General features: G+C 37.2%; 2 protein-coding genes across 3 annotated transcripts in view; one reads left to right on the forward strand and one right to left on the reverse strand.

Moving 5' to 3' along the window:
- The window catches only part of Cals (calsyntenin 1), a 197,997-nt gene extending 192,144 nt beyond the window's left edge, over nucleotides 1-5,853 (reverse strand). The window contains exon 1 of the mRNA XM_028188456.2: nucleotides 5,604-5,853. Coding sequence (XP_028044257.2) covers nucleotides 5,604-5,685 — 82 coding nt within the window. The 5' untranslated portion in view covers nucleotides 5,686-5,853. The remainder of the gene's footprint in view (nucleotides 1-5,603) is intronic.
- Nucleotides 5,854-7,458: 1,605 nt separating this feature from the next.
- The window catches only part of Kdm5 (Lysine demethylase 5), a 50,468-nt gene continuing 39,024 nt past the window's right edge, over nucleotides 7,459-18,902 (forward strand). For both annotated transcript variants that reach the window (XM_089739860.1, XM_089739861.1), the window contains exons 1-3: nucleotides 7,459-7,892; nucleotides 11,843-11,920; nucleotides 12,667-12,805. In XM_089739860.1, the coding sequence (XP_089595986.1) occupies nucleotides 7,686-7,892; nucleotides 11,843-11,920; nucleotides 12,667-12,805 (424 nt within the window). In that variant the 5' untranslated portion in view covers nucleotides 7,459-7,685. The remainder of the gene's footprint in view (nucleotides 7,893-11,842; nucleotides 11,921-12,666; nucleotides 12,806-18,902) is intronic.

The following is an 18,902-nucleotide window of genomic DNA, read 5'->3' on the forward strand; positions in this document are numbered from 1 at the left end:
TTTTAAACGGTTTAGTTGAGTAATCATTTTGTAATAAAGATTAAATTGTTGTCGTATTTTATTTTCCTCAAGAAAGTAACCTTATCTCCACTTATATCATTGAATAGGTATTGAACTAACCTTTAACCCTATGTTAAAAAATATATGTATTTTTTTAAATTAAAAGAAGTAAATCATATTTTTCAAAAAATGTACAGATGTGCGATTTCATTGCACCCGAGTGTAATTTTAAATAATATATTAATTCGTTCATAATTGCTTGCGCGAATCCATGAATTAGCTGAACCACTTCATAGGTATTTATTTCCTAAGCTTCAGGAATATTATCGCGGTACGCCATATACGATGAGTGACAACGCAGCGGTTCATAAATAACGAATGGCGTCATTATTTTTCCTAGATAAAAACTAAGGAATTTAGGTCTTCTACTGCGGTAGATAAGACGATGGCCCATATTATGTTTGGTGCTACCTGGACATATAATACATACATATGTACATACTAGCTATACCCGTCCGCTTCGCTGGGCATTTTATTATTATTTCTCACCCCCACAAACATTCTCATCATTAACGCCCCCGCAACTGGTGTAGGGAGTCCAACACTCATATAAATATTAGCCTATCCATTAAGTACATGTATTTTCTACATGGATACCAAGTTTCAAGTCAATCGGATGCATGGTTCAGTAGTTATAACGGAACATCCGCAAAAACCACTGTAGATTTATATAGAAGCACAAGTGTCAATTTCATTAGATATAAAAAATCTTGCCCAAAATCATATAACTCATAGTATTACCAGTTAAATTTCTCATATAAAAATACCTAAACACGTAAAGGTCGTATTGGATTATAATAAATTATTCCACAAAGAGTTCTCTCGAACGGTCGGCTCGCACGCTAAAGATGATTGGATCCGACCAAAGGGTTCCCTTCTCCGAAGGTAATTTTTATTTTTCTTCCACGGGACAAGGGTCTTCAGCTTTTCATTTAGAAAGTACGATACGAACTTTCCGGGAAACAAATCAGGAAGATAGAGCCAACGGGCTGTCAATTATTTACATTGAAAGGATGTGGGATATCGTTGTTAGGCGGTTGTTTACGATGTTATATTACTAGATGATGACAGAGCTTTGCTCGTTTTTTTTTTTTTTTTGATAACGCCATCTTGTTGTGTCTTTAAAGCGGTCAGTTGCCCTCAATTAAGAAAAATAGTATTATTATTAGCCAATAGATGTCGGGAAGAGTTGATTATTGAAAACACGAATAAAACAACATTTTCTGAAAATAAATCGTAGAAATCCCCTGTATACTAAATTTTATGAAAATCGTTGGAGCCGTTTCCGAGATTCAGAGAGATATATATATATATATACAAGAATTGCTCGTTTAAAGGTAATAGATTAAAATGCTTTGTTTATCGAAGAGGTCTGATTGATTGCGATGAAAAAAGACAATATAAAAATATACTTCTCTTGTTTATTTACGTTTTCGTGACGACGGACGAATCATAGATATTTAATTCGTAGGAATGCTAACATAATTTTCTTTTGAGAAAGATAAATCAGAAATTATAATTTGGAAATACAGTAAGCAAGCCACGTCTTCTTTTGAAGTAAAACATTGTGTTTACATTTAGAAATGTTGTTACAGTATTATTTTGTACCTTTTTCTTCGGTACGTTATTGTATCATATTAAAAATTACCCAAGATTAATTATTGTAGATAGGACATGAACATCGCCCATTCTTTTACATGATGTATTAATGTTGTTATAATGTTCTCTTTCTAAAGCCCTATCGCGCTATGACTCTCAATCAAGATTTTTTTAAATTATTTTATTGCTTATATGGGTGGACAATCTCACAGCCCACCACAACGTTATTCCCAATGTAATTGTCAAGCGATTTATTACCATCGCATTTTATCATACTCAGAACAACATTTAATTTTAATTAAACTTTATTTAGATGACCTCATTATTTATCGAGAAAAGAAATAAAACACATTTTCCATAATTGTCATAAAGTTTATATAATACCAAGGCGTTACATACATCGTACAACGGCTGTGCAAACAAGACATTTGTCGAATATGTAATTCTTAATTAATAAATGATACACTCTTTCAAGGCTTTGGTTATTTGGATTTACTCGTGCTAAGCAGTGCCATTTGATTGGTTATTTACAACAATCAGAACAATCAGTGTATTTCTTATGTTGCTTCTTGTATAGAGGATTTTGCATCACAACGATCTCTCTGTTTGACTGTTTAAAAACTAAGCGATTTATTTTTTTTTTTTTTATTGCTTAGGTGGGCGAACGATCTCACAGTTCACCTGGTGTTAAGTGGTTACTGGATCCCATAGACATCTACAACGTAAATGCGCCACCCACTTTGAGATATAACTTTTAGAACTTATATCTCAAAGTGGGTGGCGCGGCTGATGGCGGGCCCCACCCTTCAAACCGAAACGCATTACTGCTTCACGGCAGAAACAGGCAGGGTGGTGGTACATACCCGCGCGGACTCACAAGAGGTCCTTTTTTTATTTATTGCTTAGATGGGTGGACGAGCTCACAGCCCACCTGGTGTTAAGTGGTTACTGGGGCTCATAGACATCCACAACGTAAATGCGCCACCCACCTTGAAACCACTAAGAGCCACTAAGGTCCTACAACCACTAAGAGCTTTGCCAAGACTTAATCAGCCCAGTTGAGCCGAAACTAAAAATGCTAATTACGTTTATATAACTAAGGAGCAGAAGGGAAGTCTAAAACTAAAATTGTCACCAAAATTGCCGAACAATAGTTTTTTAAATGCGCCTTCTGAATATTTATCGCACCGTGTTGATGATGTCATTGTGTTTAGTCATGTATGTTAAGATGAAGAAGCTGATTCGATACACTACTGAGGTCATCAAACTTAAATAGACAGTTTAATGGCGTATAGAATTAATCTATTGCGTGATTACATTCGTTTACTGGATAATCTTTTGATTAGAACTGCATTGTTTTGTTTTAATAAATACTAGCTGACCCGGCAGACTTCGTAGTGCCTCAATCGATAAATAAAAGACCTAAACTTTTGTATAAAATAAACTTAAAACCAAACAAAAGGAATCCGTCCGACGGGGGACACATCAAAGGAAAAACAAAATTGCTATTTTTATTTAATTCCGAGCATTTTCATATTTATCTACCTTTTAAACTTTCTCTGGACTTCAGCAAATAATTCAAGACCAAAATTAGTCAAATCGGTCCAGCCGTTCTCGAGTTTTAGTGAGACTAACGAACAGCAATTAATTTTTATATATATAGAATAGATAGAAGATAGATAACATGAGATAAGATAAGATAAGATTGTGCTCTAGGTTCATCAGATTGCATTCAGCTACCGAAGCCAAACCAGAACACGACACATCTATTTTGTATTGCCCGTGTAGGCAGACGATCATACGGCCCACCTGATGGTGAGTTGTTACCATCGCTCACTGACGTTACCAATGCCAGGAAAACATCCAAACCACTGCCCAGTTGAATGCTCTCATTAAGGCTCATTAGACTACCATCACGAATTAAATTACTATTAGATTTAGGAAAATTGATTTAAGTTAAATTGAATTAGTTCGGCTTGAAGGGCGGGGCAGCCTTTGTAACTATACTTAGACCTTGGAACTTACATCTCAAGTGGCGCATTTACGTTGTAAATGTCTATGGGAGTAACCACTTAACACCAGGTGGGCTGTGAACTCGTCCACCTATCTAAGCAATAAAAAAAGCATATATATGTATATACACAGATAAGCTTACCTAAAATAAATTAACATGAGTGATACATTGAACGAAGATTACGAAATATTTGACTTTATATAGAAGGTGTCATATTTCCGAGTATCCATTTCAAATATTTGCAATTCGCGATCTTTGCAAGCAGTAATTCGATATCATCGCTCTACAAGTTTTAGCTATGACATTATATTTGCATTCGATTATCGTGTGTTTGCTTGTATTATTATTACCATATGCTTTTAATAAAGGTTTTCTGTAGTTGTGTTTGTTCTTTTTTTTTTACTAGATGATGACCGAGCTTTGCTCGTTTTTTTTTTTTTCATAACGCCATCTTGTTGTTTCTTTAAAGTGGTTATTATTATTCGCCAATAGATGTCGGGAAGAGTCATAAAGTTGATTATTGAAAACACGAATAAAACAATATTTTCTGAAAATAAATCGTAGCTAGATCGATTTATCGCCCCCGAAATCGCCTGTATACTAAATTTTATGAAAATCGTTGAAGCCGTTTCCGAGATTCAGATTATATATATTATATACAAGAATTGCTCGCTTAAAGGTATAAGATTACGTACATGAGTGAATGAGCTCACGCTTAATCCAGTGTAAAGCGGTCACCGGAGCCCGTGGTCATCACAACGCGAATTCCGCCACCACTTTTGAGACATGAAGGGGTGAATAGCTTTTTGGTTTAAGCGGCAATTACTTTTGTAATTAAAGGTGCCTTTTATTTAGTATTAGCATCAAGAGTTCGTTGTTTTTTATTGCGTTTCCATTAAGTTTACTTCAGTCTAATAGTTGTAGAAGTGTTTTTGTTATGATATTTTTTCCAAATTTTAAACTTTAAATGGCTCTTCTGTAAATTTGCAAAAATGTCGCTTAAACTAAATAACCCCTAAATAAATCAGCCCTCCACATGAAATCACAATTGTAACGACTGTCCCGATCTTCAAATTGTTTGATTCGCTATAGAAATACGACCGATTATTATATCTATCCACTCTTGGCAGTCCAAATCAACGTACTCTTCATTTAAAAAATAATAGGTATTTTAAGAATAATTTAGCATTAGTATCTTACTGATACTCCCTAGTCTTGCGTCTTTGAGGATTAACGCACGTGATACCAATTTGCGATATTTTTTAAAGTTTAGTCAATTCAAATAATCCTTACCCACGAGCGGAGAGGATTTTATTGATAAGAAATGTCGATCAGAACCCAAAAGTTTCGAAAATAATGCTATCTAAAGATGCAAATTTAATAGAACTAAATTAAATTCCATCTACATGCAAAATCTGATCTTTTTTTTTTAACACGCCTAAAAAGTTTCAATTGCGCGGAGTCCGCTAGTTATTACACAGCAGTAATATTATATATTTTTTAATTTCATTAACTTAATGAATTGAATAGCTAGCAAAATCTGCTCACACATCGACTCCCTCACGCACACGGCTGTCTCTGGATATTGCGTCTGTGTGCATTGTGCATGAGCTAAAAGTCGTCAAGCCGGTCCTCAAGCAACACCCACTCGTGTCTCGTGTTCCTTTGTAACCAACGCGCAGTCTTTACAACCATAGAAAATCAAGATGAAATGTCGCACTAAATCGTATCAAAATTTCGACGCTAATATTAAATAAGAACAGGCTCTATTTGAGGTCAAATGACTCACTTTCTGCACCTTACATAAATATGACCCACAAATCATTACTATATGACACGATACCGGTGTAGGTACACTTGATTACTATGCTGATAACAATATAAATATTGTAGTATGTATAAAAAAATATTCAAAAACTTATGTACATACCTTCGTTGTTGTTTCCCTCGGCGCCGTACACCGCCGTCAGGAAAACTCCGACGCACAAAACGGTCAAGAACCTCACAATCATTTTAAATGATTATTATCCAGCACTGAGTTCACAGTTTACTCGAAAAATAAAAATTTAAACACACGACATAATCAAACCAAAGACACCCGCGCTGCTCAGCAGCGATCGACCCTTCGCAAATGGCGGCTTATGACGGATGTGTTCATCGATTGCACTCAGGTTGGCTAGTTTACGAAGCTTGCTACGGAAAATCACAGCATGTGGCAACACTTTCAACAAATCAATTTTTTTAATGTTTCATGGTAGATTACGATTATAAACCTCACAAACATTAGAACATATTGAAGTAAATAGTAACATAAGTGTCTGCTCTGTTATTATGTTTACAGTGATTGTAATGATTGACTACTCAAATTCTCTCGAGGACAGGCAGGATGAGCAAAATAACTCAAACCTTAAATACACTTATAGATGTAGCTAACTTATTTTTTTATGTTTAGGTACGACCTACATCCGAACTATGGGCAGGTAGATCGGTAAAGATGCCATGCTCCCTAATTTTTGCTGCTTCACATAGTCCACGAATACAATCTTCAATACGTTTTAGGCTATCTAGAACAGCTTATATCAAAATATTTACTTTTTTATTAATTTTTTTTTTACCTCGGTACGGTAGATTGATACATTGTAAATGTTACGACAGCTAACTAACTAAAGTGGCAACAATTTATGGATATCAAACTTAAGATCGCACCGAAGCTTCTGTCTACTACTAAAAACTCTTTAAGAACTCTTTTTATAGGCAAAAATGCTGAAATGGTATGTAGAATGAAAATGGCCCGGAAGGAGAAATGCCTTCACGAAAAGTATTGTCTATGAAGACTTGAAATAGTTTCATAGATATAGGAGTAGACATGGACAGGTTAGAAATGAACCAAGTTACGGAGGCCGGATGTTCATAATTAAAGACAGTAAAGTCTCGAACGAACAAATGAATTCTTCAGGACATCAAAGCCAAGTTCCCTGCAAGCACCCAGAAGTTTTAAAATTCAGGAATTCGGTTTTCGATTCGATTTTTGTTTTGTGAGGGCGTTGTTCTTTAGAAGCCCATGTTATGTTTGGGATTTGTACCGAATCAGCAACTAAGCAGCATGCTAATTCGTGCAGAAAAGTCTACATGCGCCAACCTATTACGACAACTTGGGTTACAGAATGGAGCATTAACAAAACTTTTAATGTAATTAAATTGTAACTATTGAAGGTGTATTTAAACCGTATTCGAAAACAAACGCAAGTGATAGAGATATTGATTCTACACACAAAAAAATAGATTCGGAAATTATATGTTATAAACGTTGTCACATTACACACAACTTAAAACATATTTAAAGATAAACTGATTTGGGGAGTCTACTTTTTTGAACAAAAGGTACAAGACCACATGCTGTTTTCACTATGTATTGTTCTATCACAATAAATGAATTCACGACAACCACAAATTACGCTTGGCTACAAGATGAGAATTGTTTTCTACTTGTATTTATTTCCGTTTCAGCTTTTATAATTTTTTTAAGTCCTGCTTGTGTGCCACCAAACAAATGTGCTGGGTGGTCATTGATTTATCATTTTTATTAACGTTAGGAGTTAAAAAGATACAATTACGACTTGTGCCAGTAGAGTCAGAATATTTTTTTCAAATGATTTAAGTTTCAAATGTTAAGCAACCGCGTAATACGAAAGGTGAATCAAAATATAGGTTTTAAGCATAAGCTATCTTCGTAAACATATTTTGATATTAAATTTTAGTGCGCACTGACATTTTTTACAATGACAACACAGGAGTTTCGAAAGTTCAATTTTGCATGGCGGACGTGCAATTGGATTGTGTTATTTGTTGGTGATCATTTTAATAATTTATCTCTTGTAGATTCCTTATGGAAAGACTACTTTTAATAATTTTATTCCTTTGTGGTCGTGCTTTATTCATCCCTTAACGATAGATGATGCTAAAGTGTTATTTATAGTTGCATTTTGTGAGAACTGCATAGTGTATCTCGAAAATGGGAAAATGTGACGAAGCTAATGTCGAAGTTAGCATGGGGGACTCAGCGTCCCCCATGAAACCTGATAATTTTACGTTTACTCCACCTCCAGAGGCTCCTGTCTTTGAGCCTACACCAGAAGAGTTTTTGGACCCTTTAGCGTACATCAGTAAAATACGTCCTATCGCCGAGAAATCGGGCATTTGCAAGATAAAACCACCAGCGGTGAGTGAATTCCTTTGTCCTTACTCTTTTTGTTCTCATAATTTTCATTTTATTCTTTAATTACGGTAGATTTACATCGAAATAGTAATCTAACAATTTGGTACAAATTATCGTGTGATGCAACCATATTACCATGGCTTGCACGGTTTCGCGTTATCTTAATTCCCTATTTACTGTTATATTCTTAATAATACGTGTCAATTCGTCACCTGAGAGGCAAATATACGATTAATATGTTATTTATTTGGTAGGAAATGCAATTGCATATTGTATAGAATTAGCTGGTTGCCATTTTGTCTTGTCCCCCTGCCTACGTTATTTTAGATAAAAAGAAAAAAATTAGTATTTAGTTGAAATCTACAGTTAGATTATGTGAGAGTGTAGAAAGCACAGTGATTTCATGAAATACAATTTTTGGACCATTTAAAACTAAATTGTTTTAAAACACAAATGTCACATAAAAAGTCTCTTGGTTATTAGTTTTGTGAGCCCAAAAAAAAGTATTTTATTAGTAATGAAATTCTTCTAATAATTCCCTTTTATAACAATGAACTGAGTGCCACATGTTCAATTATAATCTATAATGATTAACTAAAAAGTAATTTGAAGTTTATCCTTATTCTATACCATTTTAAGTAAAATAGTACATATTTTATAAATTTTTAGATTCAGTAAAAGTACCCAATATTCCACATTGTACTTATTAACTTAAAAAAAAGTAGTGCATAACATTTAAGTATTGTAGATTCAGAAAAGTGATTGATATACTTACCAAAAATTTTACAAATTTGTTAGGAATACTATTGCTTTTATTTAATTATAATGAATCACAAAAATATAATTGAAACACAGTTATAAATCTGACAATGAAACTAATTTTAAATTTGTTGTGTATTATGTGCATGTCAGACATTGGAATCTCAAATTGTTCAATACCGTCTATGTAGATCAATAGGAATATAGATAAGAGCTGTGGCAGTAATCATACAGTGATATGCTCATGCCCATCAGAGCATAAGCAGGCTTCAATTTGAATGCCACAGTGCACTTAGAAGCTCAAGGTTAAAGTCAATTGCATTACAAGAGTAATTAATGGATGTGGCTAAACTTAAGTGACTGGAGCTAGCTCAATTCCTAACAATTTTTCATCAAAAATCATGTGCAAAAAGTCACATTTATTTATTGTCAGAAATTTTGAGTAATTCTGTCATTGAGGGCGTCTATCCTGAAAAGTAACAAACGCATTTGTTATACCGGTTCATAAATCTAGTAAATATAATTTGATATCAATTTTAGTAACTATATGCCCATGTTTATTATTGACTAGCTGACCCGGCAGACTTCGTAGTGCCTCAATCCATAAATAAAAAACCTAAACTTTTGTATAAAATAAATGTAGAACAAACAAAAGGAATCCGTCTGACAGGGGACACATCAAAGGGAAAACAAAATTGTTATTTTTATTTAATTCCGAGCATTTTCATATTTATCTCCCTTTTAAACCTTCTCTTGACTTCCACAAATAGTTCAAGACCAAAATTAGCCAAAGCGGTCCAGCCGTTCTGGAGTTTTAGCAAGACTAACGAACAGCAATTCATTTTTATATATATAGATTATTATATCAGAATTAAAAACAACTAATCTCAGGAGTTGATATATCGTCTTTTCGCCATAAAAGTGTACAATTTCGCAAAAATATTCGAAAGTGAGTTAATATGCGTAATCATTTGGTATCACCAGTATTCTCATAAATACTGTCAAAAGAGTAGTTTAGTTTTAGGTTTTTTTTTTAGTTTTGCCTACTTTTTACAAAATTAATACTTAATTTAATCTTACTGTCTAAAAAAGATAATGAACTGGTAAAAAATAAAAAAATAATGTTGCAAAGATGATTAATATTAAAAATATCACATGTTGGCAGCGGCTTGGCTCAGTAGGCAGCGGCTTGGCTCGGTAGGCAGCAGCTTGGCTCTGCCCCTGGCATTGCTGAAGTCCATGGGCGACGGTAACCACTCACCATCAGGTGGACCGTATGCTCGTCTGCCTACAAAAGCAATAAAAAAAAAAGTTAAACCTTTAAAACACTCTCCTGTAAAATTAGTAAGTTTTGAGATACAGTTTTAATGCGAGACGACGATATGTTGTTGAATGTTTAAAAAATGGCATAACAGCTACGCTGTGTATGACATCTTTAATAAGGCATTCAACAAAGTATTTTATTGTATTTAAATTAGAAAATTTGGTAAAGTTGTATAAATGGTAATCTCATCAAATGTGTTCAGTCTTAAAGTGGAGGCCTTGATCAATAGTCACTCATCTGCAACCTACTACAGCAGCTTTCCTACCTAGATAAACTCACTTACTATCTATGCAACCACAGCTGTATCTCAAAGCTTTGATCCAATCCTATTCAGTGATTTTATTAATGACATATTGGGATTTTTCTAAAAATCTTAAAACTTTTTCACTATTGAAAATTTTAAAATTATCTTACACACAACATACACCAGGAATATCTTTATGGTCTCACACTGTACTATTCTAAATGACACAGAACTTCATACTTGCCTTCATACAAATACCTCCACACTTATCAAAACTGACATTCAACCATACACCTCTTTTCCATTGATTTGATCTTTCCAACTACTGGCAAAACCGAGTCTCACCTGTAAATAGAAATTGACCAGATTGCCAGAAAAATTAACTTGATTTATTCATGGAATGGAATGTGTGCACAGAAGGGGGCTTCTGGCATGCCAAACTTAATTGATTTACATTAATTTCACTATACACTCAGTTGTGTTTACTGTAACTTTGAGCTATATTTGTACCAGAGAGAAAAAATAAGGCTGTAGCACACTCATAATTAAATAACAGCAATTTCTGGATATACTTTTCTGTTCTTTGTCATATGGGTTTTTTATCATATTCTGTTGGCAAATATCTCTAGATAACTGAGCATTTGATAAATTTTGCTAGTATCAAAATCTGTAATATATGGGCCATGTGTTTGTAAGTACTCTCAATTTTAATTAATGTAATAGTCCTAGGGAACTTGAGTGCCATTTACAGCTGGCATTCAAGATAAGGAAAAAATTAAACAAAAGCTCATTTAAAAATTCTCAAGAAATTAGCAAATATGGAAAAATTTAAAAATTTCTGAAACATCATTCCAAAACACTTTTTTTTTTAATATTAGAGTAATTTATGTTGTGTGATATGCCTGCTGGTACGACAGCCACATTGAGGGAAATTAAATATATTTTTTATATCTTGTAGTTCCTAATAATGACTTTATACCGTAATTGCTTGTAAGCCAAATTTATTTGTAGATTGGTTTTCTTTTTCATTTATGTGTTACTGACCGCATGTTTACCACACGGGTAGGTACCACCACCCTGCCTATTTCTGCCGTGAAGCAGTAATGCGTTTCAGTTTGAAGGGTGGCACAGCTGTTGTAACTATACTGACACCTTAGAACATATCTCAAGGTGGGTGGCGCATTTACGTAGTACGTCTATGGACTCCAGTAACCATTTACCACCAGGTGGGCTGTGAACTTGTCCACCCATCTAAATAATAAACAAAAAGTTAAATACAGAATTTAGCTATAAGTGCTTTGTTGACTTTGTTCATATGATAGGGTCATTCACCCATTTACACCAAAAAAATGAATTAAAAAATAAATCTATAAATATAATAAGAAATTCAGTTAGAATATCAAAAATAAAAATGGCAGATATTTCCAAAATATCACATTTTATCACAAGGAAAAATTATGTACTCCTGGTACATATAGAAATGCTATCCGTTTCATAAAAATATCAAAATGTGATATGGACACTAAACCAAACTTTGAATACAATATTCAATTCTAGTTTCCCCACTGGATATTATGTATATCTGTGTGTGATGTTATGATAAATAAAAATCTTCTAATTTTATAGCACTGGCAACCCCCATTCGCAGTTGATGTGGACCGACTACGGTTTACACCGCGAATACAACGGTTAAATGAGCTCGAGGTGAGTTTATATTGTAAAAACCTAATTACTTTTTTAAGTGATATGAATCAAGACTAAACTGAGAGTAAACATTGAAAAAACTGCATTTGTTTTGTTTGTTTGTCATGGCTTGCGATTGAGATGTAAATAACACAGGTTTACCTAATTATATAATAAATTTAATTTTTTTTGTTTAAATTATATAGAAATCTTATTTAATACGACAATACTGAATGCTTATGCTCAATCTTTATAACAAACAATTCAAAATGCAGATTTTTTAGTATTGAACATAGTTCAAAGTTCTCTTATTCATTAAAGCTTTTGCAGTATTAAAAACTATACACTTTTTATATATTTTAAATAATATATGGTATGTATAGTAACAATTTATCCCACTAATCTATTTGGCGATTCTCAAACCTGTGCTCTTGGTTAAATTGAAAGATTGCCTGTGTTCTTATTACCCGAGAGGATGAAGAATGGTATACAAATAATTTTGTCTATGAAAAGGATTTATCTCAAACACGTTTAAGACTTATTGTCTGATACTGTTATTATTTTGAGTTTTTTTTTCTAAGAGATAGACAATGGAGTGGAATGTTGTTGAGATTAATAGCTGAACTGACTATATAATTAGGGTACTCTGAACTTAATCATAACTTTTTAATAGCCCTTTCAATAGCTATCTGATTGTTGGTATAATGTCCTAATTAATCTGAGCATTTTCGTACGACGTAACATATGGTATTTTTTTTTATTCGCAGGCAATAACGAGGGTGAAGCTTAACTTCTTAGACCAGATTATAAAGTTTTGGGAACTGCAAGGGTCAACGTTCAAAATCCCGACTGTCGAAAGGAAACCGCTCGACCTCTATTCGTTGCATAAGATTGTGAAAGAAGCCGGTAAGTCAAAGATTTTCATATTCTAGGAAAATTTTGTAGCTGCGTCAAGCTACATTTTACTGCTGTGTGTAGGACCGAAATCGCATATCCCAGACAAGAGCAGGTACATCCAAACACAGATTATCTATACTATTTTTAATTATTGCATAGATGGGTGGACGAGCTCACAGCCCATCTGGTTTTAAGAGGTTACCGGAGCGCATAGACATGTATAACGCAAATGCCGCCACCCACCATTGTAATATGAGTTCTAAGGTCTCAGCACAGCACAACGGTTGCCCCACCCTTCAAACCGAAACGCATTACTGCTTCACGGCAGAAATAGGTAAAGCGGTGGTACCTATCTGTGCGGATTCACGAGACGCCCTAATTACGTAATTACGCAAATTATTTTGCTGGTCTGATTTTTATTACACGATGCTATTCTTTCACCGTGGAAGTCAATCGTGAACATTTGTTAATTAAATATTTCATTAGAAAAATTGGTATCCGCCTGCAGGATTCGAACACCGTTGTATCGCTAGATACAAATGCACCGGACGTCTTATCCTTTAGGCCAGTGATTATCAAACTTATTTCTTTTACCGCCCCCTTTGAAAATCGATTATTTTTCAGCGCCCCCCATTTTTTATACACCCCTAAGACTTTAAAACCACCATTTCATTAATTTAATTAATAAATGTTGTATTAATTTTAGTAAATGTAGTACCACGTAGTACATATTATTATTTATTTGTAGATGCTATTATTGTTTCTTCATATTATTATATGTCCGTACATTGCTACAGAGCGTGTATTTACAAATTTGCAAAGTAAAAATGAATTCTTCTCATCAATATGTTTGTTTAAATTCAGAATTACCAAAATAAATTGTTAGTTCACTGTACTATTACTATGCTAATTTATTAGAACGAAACTATTTTTGTTGAATATCTTTCTCATTAATATAAGATTCTCATCATAAGATAATTAAAAATTTATATTTCGACTAGTAAATAATACTACTAACAATAATAACTTATTAAACTACGAATAAGCTAAACCTGGAAGTCGTAGAGGATTTCCTTTATCTGGGCTCCGTCATAACTAGTAATGGATCCTCCGAAAAGGACCTCAGAAGGCGAATCAGTATGGCAAAGAGAACTATGTCCCAAATAGACCGTGTTTGGGCGGACAGAAACATCTCAAGGAATACCAAAAAGCAGCTCGTCACCTCCCTCGTCTTTTCCATTTTTCTTTACGGCGCCGACACTTGGACCCTCAAGAAAGCCGACCGCCAACGCATCGACGCGTTTGAGATGTGGTGCTGGAGGATAATGCTCGGGATTCGTTGGACAGAACACAGAACCAACGAATCCATTCTTACCGAGCTCAAGATTCCAATGCGCCTCAGCACTACATGCGCGCGGAGGAGTTTCGAGATATTTGGACATATCGCCAGAAAGAGAGGTGACAATCTGGAAAAGCTGCTGTTAACAGGCAAGTTATGCGGGAGAAAGCACAGAGGCAGAAATCCAATGCGCTGGTCGGTCTTGTTTTGCTGAGTTGGCTGAGTTGCCACCGCTGGGGTGGCGCATGTCGTCGGCAAAATCAGGAGATTGGGCCTCGACGTGACACTCAGTAAATCCGAGGCCGAGAGTGCCACCTGTCGATTCCCATGTCGTGGTTGGAGGCGTCCGTATCGGGTCGGGGTGCAGTTGAAGTACCTCGGCCTCATTCTGGACACTCGTTGGACCTTCCGTGTTCACTTTCAGAACCTGGTCCCTCGTTTGTTGGGGGTGGCCGGCGCGTTAAGTCGGCTTCTTCCCAACATCGGGGGGCCTGACCAGGTGACGCGCCGTCTCTGTACAGGGGTGGTGCGGTCAATGGCCTTATACAAGGCACCCGTGTGGGGCCAGTTACTGGTCGTGGGGGTAGCGAAGTTGCTGCAACGGCCGCAACTCACCATCGCGGCTAGGATCATCCGTGGTTATCGAGTGGTTATCTTTCGAGGCGGCGTGTGTACTGGCTGGGACGCCGCCTTGGGTTCTGGAGGCGGAGGCGCTCGCCGCTGACTATTAGTGGCGGGCTAACCTTCGTGCCCGGGGCGTGGCTCGTCCCAGCCCCAGTGTGGTCAAAGCGCGGAGGGCCCAATCTCGGCAGGCGGTTCGCCCGGTTCTTGTGAATTGGGTGAATCGTGACAGAGGACGCCTCACTTTCCGGCTCACGCAGGTACTCCCTGGGCATGGTTGCTTCGGTGAGTTCGTGCACCGGATCGGAGCCGAGCCGACGGCAGAGTGCCACCATTGTGGTTGCGACTTGGACACGGCAGAGCATACGCTCGTCGCCTGCCCCGCATGGGAGGGGTGGCGGCGTGTCCTCGTCGCAAAAATAGGAAACCACTTGTCGTTGCCGAGTGTTCTGGCATCGATGCTCGGTGACGACGCGTCGTGGAAGGCGATGCTCGACTTCTGCGAGTGCACCATCTCGCAAAAGGAGGCGGCGGGGCGCGTGAGAGATGCACAGGCCCGCCGCCGTCGAGCGGTGTCCAGGGAGGCGGATCTCGCCCAAGCTCTGGCCCTCGAAGTGTTTCGGGTCTACCTCACATGTAGGCCTGGGGATCGGCGAAGGGGGCCTACGAGGGGGACGACGTGCAAGCTGCTCTGCACACGTTTTACGCATGAGCATCCGGGTGATGGAAGGCCGGCTATGCTCAACCCACGCTGGTTCTGACCCAGCGGGGTATTCCGTAGGATAGACCATTCTAACCGACGCCATCTAGGTGGGCTTGCCGACCGAGAGGGCTTGTGGTCGTATCGCCGACGACCGCCAGTCCGGCGTCCCGGGGGGGAAGGTGATGGGAGAGATGTGCTCCGCACTAAACGCTTCACTTTCACCCCTTTGCCTTTTCATGAGCTCTGTCTCATGCGAGGTTTGGATGCTGGTTGTTGAGCGACAGGAGGTTTTAGTCGGTTCGACTCCGACATGCCCCGCCCTCCATCCCCAGTGAAGGGCGGAAGTCCGGCGATTTCCTCCTGACAAAAAAAAACGTGTGGCACTCGGGAACTGCGGCGGTAAAGCTATTGCATAGCATTTTTTATCAACTTATGACATTATAATTAGACAATGATAATTTAATATTAAAACAATAATAAAACAAGACCACGCTATGTTAAACCTTAATAAAGGCAAAACCTTAACTGTCCCCTTCACACTCATAAGCTAAACCGCGCGAGAGAGAGATGGGCAGACTTTTCGTGATGCGCATGCAGTGTGACGTCACGCCACGCGCTTATTCACAAACAGTACACAAGCGCAACGTGTGAATGTGTTGAACGCGAGCTATATGGTAGGCGGAGTGAGGAATGTTAGGTTTTTTCGTTACGGAATTTCATGATTCGATCGCCGCGCTTAAGGCCCGCGATAAAAGCTATGCAACAGCTTAAAAATGTATGAACTTGTAATAAAATCTCTTTGGCTATACTATTTGTATCTGGCTAGATTTGGTATCATTAAAAGTTTAAATTCGAAAGAAGATAATTCCAAATTAAAATTAGGAAGATGTGTCATTTTTATTTATTTTTCGTACTGTCAAGATGAGTGAATCTAATGAAGGTATTTGATACATTTTAAAATTTTACTACAAAAAAGGTAAAAAGCAACGCAAACCTTAAAAAAAAAATTGCGATTTTTATGGACCTAGTGCAGTGTCTGTGAGAGTAGCACAAATTTGGTTTAAGCGTTTTCAATCCGGAAATTTTGATGTCAAAAATGCACGTCGCTCTGGTCGCCCTATTACGGATTAAATCGATGCCACTTTTGAAAAAGTGGGGCAAGATCGGCATATCAGTAGTTACGACGTAACTGAAGAACTGGGAATTGACCACAAAATAGTTATGGCGCATTTGAAAAAAACTGGGTACACAAATAAACTTACTGAAAGAAACCTAATGAGCCGTGTACTCATTTGTGATTCTTTATTACGACGTAATGAAACCGAACCATTTTGAAGAAGCTGATAACTGGTGATTAAAAGTGGATCACGTACGACAAGAACGTACGAGAAAGGTTGTGGTCAAAGGCCGGTCAGGCTTCACAGACTCTGGCGAAACCCGGGTTAACTCGCAACAAGGTGATGCTGTGTGGATGGTGGGATTGGAAGGGCATTATACATTATGAGCAGTTACCACCAGGCAGGACCATCGATTCTGAACTCTACTGCGAACAACTGATGAGATTAAAGCAAGAAGTTGAGAAAAAGCGGCCGCGATTAATCAACAGAAGGGGTGTGTTTTTTCATCACGATAACGCTTACCTTACACATCTTTACCCACTCAGCAAAAATTAAGAAAGCTTGGCTGGGAGGTGTTAATGTATCCGCCGTATAGTCCTGACCTTGCACCTTCAGATTTCTACCTCAGATTTCTGTTTCGGTCTCTTCAGAATTCTTTAGGCAGTGTAAGGTTAACATCACGAGAGGACTGCCAAAACCAATTGTCGCGGTATTTTGATCAGAAGCCCCAAAATTTATATAGCAATGGGATCATGTCCCTACCTATAAGATGGCAAAAAGTTATCGAACAAAATGGTACCGACATACTTTAGTTAAATGTGAATAAACTATATTAAAAAATGTTGTGAATATTCTTAAAAAATGCGAAGAAACTTTTTCCCCAACCTATTATTACATAGAAATAAAATAGTAAACAATGTTTACAATAAGTGCGCTTTTTAGGCTTACTATACTATTGGACATTGGACGGTAATGGGTAAATTGTAAAAAATAATAATCCGTTCGGATTGTCGATAATCCCATTCTCACGGATCGTTTGGAGCCTCTGGGTCTACGGAGGGACTTCGGTTCCCTCTGTATTTTGTACCGCATATTCCATGGGGAGTGCTCTGAGGAATTGTTCGAGATGATACCAACGTCTCGTTTTTACCATCGCACCGCCCGCCACCGGAGTAGAGTTCATCCATACTACCTGGAGCCACTGCGGTCATCCACAGTACGTTTCCAGAGATCTTTTTTGCCACGTACCATCCGGCTATGGAATGAGCTCCCCTCCACGGTGTTTCCCGAGCGCTATGACATGTCCTTCTTCAAACGAGGCTTGTGGAGAGTATTAAGCGGTAGGCAGCGGCTTGGCTCTGCCCTTGGCATTGCTGAAGTCCATGGGCGACGGTAATCACTCACCATCAGGTGGGCCGTATGCTCGTCTGCCTACAAAGGCAATAAAAAAAAAGACAAGTTTTTGAACAATAATTATATACGCATTTCCATTTTATATAAAAATTATGATTCTTACATCAGTAATTTCTTATAAAATGCTAGGAAAATGCTGTAAAATGCCCTTATGTTAAAAACAAGAAAGAAAGTAAAGAAAACCTCAATTTGTGTTAGTGTAATATTTTAAAACTCTGCATGGTAGTTTTTTATCTAATGTTTAAAATAATTTCTGGTGCAATGTAATTAAGGTAAAATGACTCTAATTTTTTAACTATCATCGATCATGTTCCGCAGAAACTTGTTACAACTTGATTGCGTACGGTGTATGGGCTAACCTACGAAATCTATGTTAATTATTTTAAGTTTTTATAACATCATACAGGGTAGAAATATAAACTAATTCGTTATTGTATATATTATATATTGTTCGTTATTATATAGTAGGTGAGTTTTAATTTTAGTGAAATTTAAAATACTATAAAGTAAATGAAATTACAAATTTTACAGCGCCCCCCTAACCCGCATCAACGCCCCCCATTTTTTCCTGGGCCCCTTAGCGCCACCCTCTAGGTTTCAAACGCCCCCAAGGGGGCGTTATCGCCCACTTTGAGAAAGACTGCTTTAGGCCATGACGACATAAACTTCACTTTTTATCTATTTTACTAATGTTATAAATGTCATTGTTTGGTTGTGCTCCTTTTTCCGTCGAAATGAAGTAACGAATCGAAATGTTTTTTTTAGAAAAAACGATTGTATTAGGTCATTAGAGTGACCTTTTACCCTCAGACACAGCCCACTGAGTTTCTCGCCGGATCTTCTCAGTGGGTCGCGTTTCCGATCCGGTGGTAGATTCTGCGAAGCACGGCTCTTGCTAGGGTTTGTGTTAGC

This window comes from Bombyx mandarina, chromosome A1, assembly GCF_030267445.1.
Source record: "Bombyx mandarina strain Sakado chromosome A1, ASM3026744v2".
In the NCBI taxonomy this organism is placed as follows: Eukaryota; Metazoa; Arthropoda; class Insecta; order Lepidoptera; family Bombycidae; genus Bombyx; species Bombyx mandarina.